General features: G+C 38.9%; 2 protein-coding genes across 2 annotated transcripts; one reads left to right on the top strand and one right to left on the bottom strand.

The window, feature by feature from the left end:
* Positions 1 to 151: 151 nt before the first annotated feature.
* LOC308125605 (sialic acid-binding Ig-like lectin 6) lies at positions 152 to 5,366 on the top strand. Its single transcript, XM_080489486.1, has 9 exons — positions 152 to 276; positions 517 to 601; positions 725 to 1,102; positions 1,879 to 2,193; positions 2,274 to 2,531; positions 2,750 to 2,834; positions 3,062 to 3,101; positions 4,027 to 4,253; positions 4,567 to 5,366. The coding sequence occupies exons 2-8, from the start codon at positions 547 to 549 to the stop codon at positions 4,246 to 4,248; spliced, it is 1,353 nt and encodes a 450-aa protein (XP_080345612.1). The 5' UTR covers positions 152 to 276; positions 517 to 546; the 3' UTR covers positions 4,249 to 4,253; positions 4,567 to 5,366.
* A 400-nt stretch (positions 5,367 to 5,766) lies between these two features.
* Positions 5,767 to 10,373, bottom strand: LOC308125603 (sialic acid-binding Ig-like lectin 13). Its single transcript, XM_080489484.1, has 8 exons — positions 10,272 to 10,373; positions 9,777 to 9,858; positions 9,157 to 9,534; positions 8,476 to 8,790; positions 8,132 to 8,395; positions 7,884 to 7,962; positions 7,447 to 7,504; positions 5,767 to 7,221 (listed from the first exon to the last, which is right to left on the bottom strand). Exons 2-8 carry the CDS (start codon positions 9,856 to 9,858, stop codon positions 6,967 to 6,969), a joined length of 1,431 nt encoding a protein of 476 aa, XP_080345610.1. The 5' UTR covers positions 10,272 to 10,373; the 3' UTR covers positions 5,767 to 6,966.
* Positions 10,374 to 11,811: the final 1,438 nt, after the last annotated feature.

Genomic DNA, 11,811 nt, shown 5'->3' with positions numbered 1-11,811 from the left:
GTTGTGTTTGTGGCTGAATTTGCATTTCGCCCGAGAAACAAAAACGCTGGTCGAATCTGGGCCATAATGAAGTGAAACTGGATTATTTTGGACGTGTCGTAATATGTCAGTTTTGTGTCACAGGAAGGAAAAGCAGTTGCTATTTCTGGTCACTCACGAGGACTCATGATTTTCAGCAGCTTTGTGAGTTACAGCAGTCGGTGTGCCGTGTGGTCCTTCCGATAAAGAAACGTTTACTTGTACTGTAAAACCACAAGGCTTCATGTGGTCTCATTGGTAAGGAAAATATTTACCACTTCTATTAATATAACTTGGTTAGTTTTTTTCTAAAGACGATTATTCAACTGTATTTGAGTTTTATTTACTATTTATTTACTATTCAAACCTAATTTGACGTTTTTGTGAGAAGATAGAACTCTTCTTACCGGGCGAAGTTAAAGTGTAAATTTGAACTGAAGAAGTTGCTTTAATGTCGAGGAATATATTGCAGGAAGTGAAATGTTGTTTTTTTTCTAGTCTGAAAAATCAAGGAGACAAGTTCCTGACATGTGGTACAAAATGGTACAAATAGACACTTTACTGATTGTCCTCTGTGTTTCTGGTGAGTTTGAATTATTTTTGATTCACATAATCTGAAAGGTTCACAAAAAAGTAGCTGAAAATTCACATTTTCCTGACAATAGCAGGTTTTTTTTTTAGTTTAACCAGACGATTGGCTTTCCAGGAGCTCTGGCTGGCTGTCCTCCCAAAGCGTCTCTTTTTATTTCTGCACCGAAGACAATGACGGCGCTGACTGGATCATGTCTGCAAATCCCATGCAGCATCGACAGCACGAACCCCCAGGATGCCACGGGCAATATTTACGGGCTGTGGATCAAAAATGACTCCAGGTTCGGCCAAAATATAGATAATGTGATTTTCAACAGCAGCAAGGCAGTGAACACTTATCCAATGGAGTTTGTGGGAAATCTGAGAGAGAAGAACTGCACAACTCGGTTTTCTAATCTAATCGGACGATACACAGACACGTATTTCTTCAGAGTCGAGACGAACTCTTACAGAGGAACGGCTTCCTGTGATGGTCTTCGAATAATAGTCAGAGGTAAGGGCGGTTATTTTAACGTTCAGTTTGATCGTCAGTCATCTGTTGAGGTTGAATGTGACAAAGGAGTGACACGGACACTCGATGTCTAAGCTGGATACAAAAATGATTTCATATTTCTATAACTGTGGTGGACAGGTGATTGGCTAAGACATCTGCCGGTTTGAGTCCCACTGGTGATGGCTCATGACTGGACCCCCAACAACACTGTAAAATATAATAAGTGAACTTTACTTGATTTTTGTAAGGCAAAAATTGTCCCTATTTTCTTTAAAAAAGTTTTGTAAACTTATTATGACACGTCATGATAATTTGATTATTCTAAAAAAAAAAGCATCGCTCTAAAATAATTTAGTCCCTAAGTGATACTATGAGCTCACACATATTAAAAGTAATGCTTTGTGGTAACTTGTATTTTTTTTGGTAATTCATGTTTACTACTCGACTTTAAAAAAAACATTACTTGCATTAAATAAGCAATGACAACTTGATTGATCTAAATACGAAGTACTTGAGACTATCTAGAGCAATCAACAATACAATTGTTCAGCATTTGAAAAGATAATTACAGAGACATTTTAAGGCGACTTTTGCAGATTCTGGTTCACATTGACAAATTGTTGTACACACTGATAAATCTCACTTTCGACACACAGACTGAAACACAGACAGGCTCCTCTCCATACCCATTTCTCATGTTCTACAGTTTTACCCAGTGTCTCTTAAAAAAATACCTGTCCAAACCCGTGTAAATTGTGTTTCATTTGAACCTGCAGATTCTCCTCCGAGGCCCACATTAGAAGTCTCAGGTGACCTGACTGACCTGAAGGAGACGGAGTCTGTCACCATCACCTGCTCAGCTCCCACTCCCTGTCCACTCTCCCCTCCTCGACTCACCTGGAGCCTCCAACAAGACGCTCACAGCCAAACAGAGGAAAACACAGAGCGAACCGTCACCACTAAGATCCAGCAGAGCGTCACTCTGTCAGACCGACATGATGGATTCAACCTCAGCTGCTCTGCTGTGTATCCTGTTGATGGAGGAGAACGTGTGAAAACAGCAGTGGCAGAGTTAACTCTCAGTGTTTCTTGTAAGCGATCCTGTCAGCACATCAGAGTTCAGATGTTTCTGATGATTAAAGTTAATACGAGACGTATTTCTCTCCCTCAGATGCTCCTAAAGACACGTCAGCCTCCATCAGTCCATCAGGTTTGGTGTCAGCAGGGAGCTGGGTGAACCTGACCTGCTCCAGCAGAGCCAGACCTGCTGTCAGCTACACCTGGTTCAAGACCAGCGACCGTGGAGGCGTCAAAGTGTCTGAAGGAGACTTTTACAGCTTTAATGTGACCGAAGGAGGAGATTATTACTGTGTGGCTGCAAACGTTCTGGGAAGTCAGACTTCAGAACGGCTTCGTCTCACTGTTGAGGGTAAATGAGGAACCAAACAAAATCTGCTCTCTCACGTTGTATTGATCATGGGACTTGATGTAAACCTATTAAAATGTGTTTATACTATCTAAGATGTTTTTAAAAATGTTTTTAAAAAAAAAAGTCATGTAAAAATTCAATCTTCCAGCACCATGGATTTACCATCATGATTTATATTAAGTCGACAAAGTCACTCAATATGTTTGTGTGATTTGTAGGGATGGAGCAGGCCTTGTCATGGGCGCCCATTGTGGGAGGAATCCTTGGGATCATCACATTCATCTGTGTTGTGTTCTTCCTCCGGTAAGAATCTTCTCCAAGTTATTCCACCCTTGAAATATTGTAATTCCTATAATATGTTTTGTTTGTCATTACATGTGATTTGCTTGTATATCTTATCGCTCATCAAAATGTTCCAGTCAGGGGACTTTGTGCGAATGCCCCTGAAAACATTTTATTTTACTCAGATTTTCAAAATCTTCTGATATTCAGAATGATGATGATGATGGTGATCATTTGGTTTCCTGTAGGTGGTTGAAATCGTCTCGTTCGACTTCCCATCAGACACGGGTGAGAAAACTGCTTTGACTTCGTTCCTGTTTTAATGAATGAAGTGAAGAAATCAGAGGGCAGATTTTTTTTACTTGACGTCTGCAAGATAATTCCATATAAAGCAAATTAATTTGTGGACTTTAAAACTATTATTGAAATCACAATTTTGTTCCGACACACATTTTTCTCAAAAACGTTTTTCTTCAAACACCACTCAACAGACGACACAGATTACTCGCTGAATATCAGAATGTATTCATGAACAAAACAGGTCAACAGGTCGTATCATCGATGTAGCGCGACTGGTGAAACGAGCCTTACGGCTCTGGTGACTGCATTACTGCAGCTGCGTGCATTTTCATGCTATGTTCAAAAAGTATTTGGATTATTGAAAAAGTTGAGATTGTATTTTAAAGACAGTGGCTATACGTGCACCGAGGTAAAGATTTTCGATGTGTGTGTGTGTGTGTGTTGTAAAAATATGGAATGGTTTGAAAATAAAACAGGTTAATATAAAAAGGAGAAAGAGAAGCGGTTACATTTATTTAATGTGTGTAAGAATTAGTAGCTGCACTGTAAATGAAACAGTTCTGCATATATGTATGTATATGAGTGTATATGTACATTTAAACACATATTAAAATGATTAATCATGTTGGCCTAATAATGATTAAAAAACAGACTTGTTTTATAAAAGGCATTTTTGTTAGTGTGAATGTATCTTCAAGCCATCACTCAATTTATTTACACAGTAAATATCCGTTCTTCTTCTGATGATAGTATCTAATAGCACCAAAAAGGATAAAGTCAAGGACAGAGGACGTGGGCCAAATCTGAATTAAAGCACATTATCTATTACTCTTAGCATTAATTGCCGGACTTACCAAAGGCTGAATTTGACCGTTTGCTTTAAGCTCCTCGTAACGTTTCACGTCTGTGTCAGTTTTCCCAGAGTTCAGCTCTTCAAGAGTCCGTCGCAACAGCCAGCAAAGAAGAAATCCATTATGGAGAGATCGACTTCTCCAAGCTGAGGCCTGAGCCCTCGTCCAGCTCGCCGCAGCCGCACGTCGAGTATTCACTGATAAAAACGTGCCAAGGTGGAAATATATCAGAACAGACTGGTGAAGGGCCCGAGACTCTTTACGCTGAAGTAGTGAAATATTAAACGAGGTATTGTTGCACAGAAAGACATTCATCTCAGGCAATATTGAAGAGTTTCAAGTTCAAGTGATGAACGTTCTCTTGTATTTACTGTATTTACTGCACCCTGTGTTGAGCCTGATGCCAAAATGTAGTAAAAACAGTCTGTATGTAAAGACTTTGATTTGAATAGAAGTTGTTGTGTTTTCTATTGTGAAAAACAAACAAACCATAATGTGGGTATTTGTAAGTGCTGATGTGTGGGTATGTTTTCTTCATGTCTTTCTATATTAGATAGTAGTCAGATGTATTTTTCCTTACGCATGTTTATTTCCTCATGCAGGAATCAAGTGATTAAATTGAATTCAAAAGCAAGGTAGGGATGGAGCAGGCCTTGTCATGGGCGCCCATTGTGGGAGGAATCCTTGGGATCATCACATTCATCTGTGTTGTGTTCTTCCTCCGGTAAGGATCTTCTCCAAGTTATTCCACCCTTGAAATATTGTAATTCCTATAATATGTTTTGTTTGTCATTACATGTGATTTGCTTGTGTATCTTATTGCTCATCAAAATGTTCCAGTCAGTGGACTTTATGCGAATGCCCCTGAAAACATTTTATTTTACTCAGATTTTCAAATCAAATGAATTTGTGGAAATTTTCAGGTATTTACTGCATACCATAAAAAAAAAAAAAAGTTGTTTATCAGCCAAACCTCTCCTGATATTCAGAATGATGATGATGGTGATCATTTGGATCTCGGTTTCCATTGAGCCTGTTGTTCAAATAATAAACGAGGTATTGTTGCACAGAAATACATTCATCTCAGGCAATATTGAAGAGTTTCAAGTGATGAACGTTCTCTTGTATTTACTGTATTTACTGCACACTGTGTTGAGCCTGATGCCGAAATGTAGTAAAAACAGTCTGTATGTAAAGACTTTGATTTGAAAAGAAGTTGTTGTGTTTTCTAATGTAAAAAAAAAACCAAAAACATAATGTGGGTATTTGTAAGCGCTGATGTGTGGGTATGTTTTCTTCATGTCTTTCTATATTAGATAGTAGTCAGATGTATTTTTCCTTACGCATGTTTATTTCCTCATGCAGGAATCAAGTGATTAAATTGAATTCAAAAGCAAGTTTTCTATGGGCTGTGGTTGACCAATTTGTAGCGTATAATGACAGCATTTATATTCTGTCTTTTGGTGGTATATTGTGAGTGCGTATATACTGTATCTATATATATATATATATATATATATATATATATATATATTTTTTATTTTTTTTTTTTTTTTTTACATACTGTATATTTTCAGAAACCAACAATCAAGACGCCATATCAGGTTGGTTAAAGTGAAGAGGCAGGGCGACGCTCCAACAAGAGAAATCTGTCGTAAAAACACATTTGGCATTTCACATAGTGTGTTTTGCTGTTTTAGATTAGGAAAACAATAAGTAAAGAAAAATAAAATCCTATTAGCAGACAAGGAAAAGAAAGCCTCTCTAATGGAGAACATGCAAACCACATGGAAACGCCACGGGTCCTTCTGCTCAGAGGTGGAGGGAAAGTTTATTTGGAATACATGTGTAGATTTTTACATACAATCAAACAACAGCGGACGTCATCAAAGTATATAGCATATTTAACGTTAGAAAAGAAAGAAAAATAAAACTAATGAAAAAGCTTAATGTCACAAACTGGACATGGTAACAGGATTGGAACAGATTTTTCTCGTCCCCAAAAACTTCAGTATGACGATATCAAAGCTTCCTTACATGCAAACAAGAAATGAGCTGAAAACTGCTTCACCAAATCAACACAGACGTCTGAACCAGACACTGAGCGACATACAGGAAACCTTAAGTTCCTCTTTAGAAAAAAGTTCGGACATTCACTGCTTCAGCAGATGTAGAGATACAGGTTATAAAAGATTAAAAAGTACAAGCACATTTTTTTTAAATTTTTTTTTTAACTAAGAAGATTTTGGTCCTGACATACGGAGAAAAGTAAAAAAAAAAAAAAAAAGCAACTGTGCTGATAGGGTGGAGATAGGTGCTGGATATCTCTAATAATATAACGGCTGCCCGCAGAGTCTGGAGTTTTGAGTAATGAGGAAATGGAAATAATAAATATTCTTAATATTAACAAAAACCTATTTTTAGAACCGAGACGAGGCACAAGCAATGAAATAGTCGGTGACAAGACCATTTTAAGACGAAAACACAGAATTACTTATGCTTTTAAAGTACATGACGACGATAACTTTAATACTTTCACACCCAGCCTGAATAGTTCTGAAAAACAGGAAGTTATTTTATGTAGCTGCCAGCGATTGTGACGCAGATCTCGACGACATTCAAAATGCTGCCTGTGGGCTGGACCGGACTGGGAGGCCTCTTTCCATCCACTACACAAGTCGGGGGCCTCCCATCAAGTTGTCGTTGATATGAACCAACGTCGGCCACGTCTGGGGGCCATTTTGCAGCTTTGAGGATCAGGTAAATGCTCACTTGCCTCGCTCATCTCAGAAAGACATGCCACGTTGCCATGGCAATGGTTTATATTAGAAACAAGCCAATTCTCATAATGTGAGGAGTAGAAAGTGCAGATATTTGCATTTGACTGTTGTGGAAGAAGAGCAAATAATTACTCAAATGAAGTACTGCAATCTCTCTCAAGTACAGAAGTAATGTATTTGTATTTCATTACTTCGCTCCTTTATAAATCCCTCAGGATGTTCTCATTTTTTCTTCACTTCAGCGTAAAGACAGTAGAGATCTTGGGGGTCGTCGGCAGTGTGTATGGAGCTGTTTGCCCGCTGAGAGGCTTTGACCTCTGCGTACACCGTGTCCTCCTGCGTCCTGCTCTCCTCTGACTCGCAGGACGGTTCAGGTTTGTGCTTGGAGAAGTTGATCTCTCCATAGTGGATGTTTTCTCCCTCGTCCTCGGCTCGTCCTGCAGGCTCGTCACCAGCCAGAACCTCACCTGACGAACTCTGCAACAACACAAGAACCTCTTATTCAGTAGATATTTTTCATTATTATTATTATTATTATTATTATTATTATTATTTCATATATTTTAATACATTTGAAAGACATTGCTAAATAGACTTGGATGAGTTAAAGGCGATGCTTCGTAATGAATTGCTTAGGGCCACAAGTCGTTCAGTGAATTTATTCAAAGGCGTTTTGGCATATTTGTTGTTGTATTTTTTCACCTGACCCACTTGTACAGTTGAATTAGTGTTCTTTGTTCTCCTCCAACGTATGACGGTGCTATAAAACAAGTCATGATATTCAAGATTACAATTCGACTCCCAGAAAAAGGCTGATTACAGATGTGAAACCTTTATATTTTGTTCTCTTCATATTCAGAATCTCTTTATGCCAACTCTGTTTATATTATAGGCACATCTTTTGTACAATTTCTTCCCACATATTTAAGAAGCTTAATCACCCCTGCTCTTTAAATGGCTCAGTTATTCAAAACGTCTCACTCATGACCGATCATCAGCTCATCATTCAAGTGCAACTTTTTGAACAGGATCTATTCCTCCCAGACTGAAAGTGGAACAATCTGTCTTAGAGTTAGTCTTGAATGTTAAGTTGGCTGTTCACCGAAGCAAGATGGACCGCCGTGATAAAAGATACTCACCAGATACAGATAGTCAGGCAGATGAGCACAATGATCCCAATAAGCAGCCCGGCAATGGTGTTCAGATGCAGAGGAGAATCTCACAGAAAAAGTCAAATCTGGTGTCAGTATCAGTGAAGTAGGTACAATTTGTTCTGACTTAAATATTAGGAAAGATTCACAAGAACATCTCAATACAGAGGATACTTAATCCAGAAGATAATGCTCCTATACGTGGATTTTGTAATATAGCAACTGGCTGTCATTACCTGTCGTTGGAACAGTGAGACGAAGCCGTTCTGAAGTCTGATTTCCCAGAACGTTTTCAGCCACACAGTAATAATCTCCTCCTTCGGTCACATTAAAGCTGTAAAAGTCTCCTTCAGACACTTTGACGCCTCCATGGTCGCTGGTCTTGAACCAGGTGTAGCTGACAGCAGGTCTGGCTCTGCTGGAGCAGGTCAGGTTCACCCAGCTCCCTGCTGACACCAAACCTGATGGACTGATGGAGGCTGACGTGTCTTTAGGAGCATCTGAGGGAGAGAAATACGTCTCGTATTAACTTTAATCATCAGAAACATCTGAACTCTGATGTACTGACAGGATCACATACAAGAAACACTGAGAGTTAACTCTGCCACTGCTGTTTTCACACGTTCTCCTCCATCAACAGGATACACAGCAGAGCAGCTGAGGTTGAATCCATCATGTCGGTCTGACAGAGTGACGTTCTGCTGGATCTTAGTGGTGACGGTTCGCTCTGTGTTTTCCTCTGTTTGGCTGTGAGCGTCTTGTTGGAGGCTCCAGGTGAGTCGAGGAGGGGAGAGTGGACAGGGAGTGGGAGCTGAGCAGGTGATGGTGACAGACTCCGTCTCCTTCAGGTCAGTCAGGTTACCTGAGACTTCTAATGTGGGCCTCGGAGGAGAATCTGCACCAAACACACATTTTACACCAACGAAACCAATGAGACTTAGTGTTGACATGAAGGTGGTCGCTGTTTAAACCACCAAGCGACTACAAATCTCCAACTCTTGCTGTAATTCAGAGCAATTTAAAAGCACTTTGTGACTTTGGAAACCGGTGACAGTGTAATTACTCTAATAACACATTTGCTTGTTAATTGTTCTTCAGTTTTAATCATTCTATTTGAACATGTTTATAAAATAACCAGATGTAATCATTCACATGAAACTTTGCTTCTTCGTTCATCTCGGGACCCTGAGATATCTTTACCCAACATGATATCTCCGTCTACAAGAGTTTTTAAACTGTAGAATAATAAAAACATTCTTACCTGTAACGTTGATGTCAACAGGACTACAAGCAGCTGTTGCTCTAAATCCAGAGTTGATGATCCTGAAGTAGTATTTGTGTGTGTAAAGTGTGGTTAAATTAAAAAACTCAGTGGTGCAGTTTTTCTCCCGCAGGTTTCCTGTAATATTCATCGGATACTTGTTATCTGCCTTTTCACTTTTGTAAAGCACATAGTCAGGGTTGTTAAACCCAAAAGGGTGATCTCTGAGCCACATTGCAGAAGTTCTTCCTGTGCTGTTAAAGCGCGGTTCATCGGTAAAGGTACATGGGATTCTTAAACAAGATCCACTCAGTGCCTCCATCTTCTGTGGTGTAGTAATTGTAATATCTGATGGGTATGTACAAGCATCCAAAGCACCTGTAGAATGAAAACGTACTTCAGCCACAATGTGATGTTCACTTTTCACTGACGTGCAACAAGCAGATGACGAGCTCCCGTCCCCCCCCCCCCCCCCCCCCCCCGCAAAAACAATTACTGACCAAAGCCACATGCACTGAAGGAAACAATCACAAATAATGACACAATCAGCATTCCAGACACACGAGCCCTGATGTTGTGAAGACGCTTCTAAAGTGGAGCTGTTGATGATTCGAGCTCACCACAGAGAAAGAGGAGACTCAGAAACATGTCGACGGTCTTCATGTTCACACACAGAGCCTGCATGACGCTCAGCACCAGCATCTGCAAACACACAACATGTTATTTCCTCCTCACACTCACTTCTGTCACAAGGCAATAAATGATAAAGTCTGCAGGTCTGAACACAACAACATATTATACGATACAGAGCAGAGTTTTAAAAGTGTGAAGCAGATCTCCGATCGGAGAGAACAGAGAGGAACATGTACCGTCTGATCTTTTAATATTGTTTTTAAAAGTTGTTGGTAAAACTATCAGTATGGAGAAGTATACAAAAGAATGTATTGTAAGTGTAACGGAAACATAAAAATATTAAAATCTCAAACAAATTTGTCTCATTAATCAAATTAATTTTGAAAAATCTGCAGAAAGGGTGGATCATTTTCCTCCTTAAATTAAACATCAAGTTGAATTCTTTTAATAAACTAACAAATAAATTGGTCCTCTCTTCTTACCAGACACGTGACTCGACCTATACAAACACTTTCTTCATATCTCACAGAGTGACGTGCCTCGGGCCAGGAGTTTGACTTTGCCAGAGACAACAACCAGGTGCTTTAGTCTATTTAAAAAGATTAGGTGGTTTACTAACACTTCAGGTTTCAGATTGCTCTTCTTCAGAAGGAGCTTTCAGCTGTTTTGAAGGCAGAAGGGAAGAAACCCGTCTGAAGAGAGCAAGGCACATCGTTTAAAAGCTCAACCTCAGAGGATTGACAAAACCTCTTTCAGAAGCAGAGTGGGAATTGAGTGTAAATGCAGGGGGTTGGATTTACTTGGGAGAAGAAATAAACCCCTAAATGATTGAATATCATACTATTTACATGGTTGTGCAGATCATGAAACAGTAAGATTAAGTGTCAAAATGACAAAAAAATCCTTTAAGTCAAAACAAAACTTTGCGCTGCTCATACAAACGTTAAAGCAGTTTTCTCACTTCTTTACTGTAATATTCACCAAATTAACAACCTAACATGAAATATTATTAAGGTACACATTTATTCGTCTGGTTTAATAAAAGTCAAATATTTTACAACTTTCTGCATTAACATGTCTCGAAGTGGCATGGATAAATATAACGTCTTACCAGACACGCTCGCAGCAGTCTTGTGTTTTACACACCAGCCCAAAACTTCTCTTTTCTCATGTGTCGTTTCTTCCCTTTTTCGTAGACTTGTCAGCTTAGAGCACTTTCATGCTCCAAAAAGTTCCAACTAAATGCAGCACAACCTGTCGTTTTGACAAGCAGCATCGTCTTTTGAATTCATCACAGATGTTTAACAGAACAGGATGCACATATCTTTTCATCGTCAGTGTTTTCCTGACCACATGCATGTCCCAACAAGCATCGTCACACTGGTGACATAAGTGCAAATGCAAGCTGCTGAGCTTCCTCTGTCTTTATTTAAACTATAACAAGTTTTTTCATAGAACAAATTCAATAGATTAACAGAGATTTGTTCTTTACAGAATGAAGTTTGCTCCTTTTGTAGTTTGATCAGATATTCAATAAGAGAAATATATTAGACAATGAGCCCTCAAATTGTTTATCGGAGTGCAAATAGCTGAATTGTATTTTCACAGTTTTGTTTTACCTGGCTATTGGTCAAAGACAGATTCCACAAGGCTTAAAGTATTTCCTCTTCTTCTTGTACTTCATTTTCATTTCAAAGGGAAATTATCTGCCGCTCTACAATTATTTAGCAGCTACAATTTGTTTTTAGACAAAAGGATTGTCTTCAACAATAAAACCAAATGTTTCCAACACGTTTGAGTTTGATGTCGTCTGCAACTTCATCTGCAGTCTGGATGTAACACATCAAATAAATGTATTTAGAAATGTAAAGAAAGCAGAATTGTCTCCTTTAATGCATTGAGGTTTATTTTCTTGTTCTTTTATCTGATGCGATCATGATAAAAAATATCTTTTCTTCTGCTTTTATCTCATTTAAATTGCACGCTCCACTGCGCATCAGAAAAAGCATTGCCAACAAGAGC

Source organism: Lipophrys pholis (assembly GCF_963383615.2).
Source record: "Lipophrys pholis genome assembly, chromosome: 20".
Lineage (NCBI taxonomy): Eukaryota > Metazoa > Chordata > Actinopteri > Blenniiformes > Blenniidae > Lipophrys > Lipophrys pholis.
Note: the sequence above shows the minus strand (reverse complement) of the source record. Positions and strands in the feature narration are given on the sequence as shown.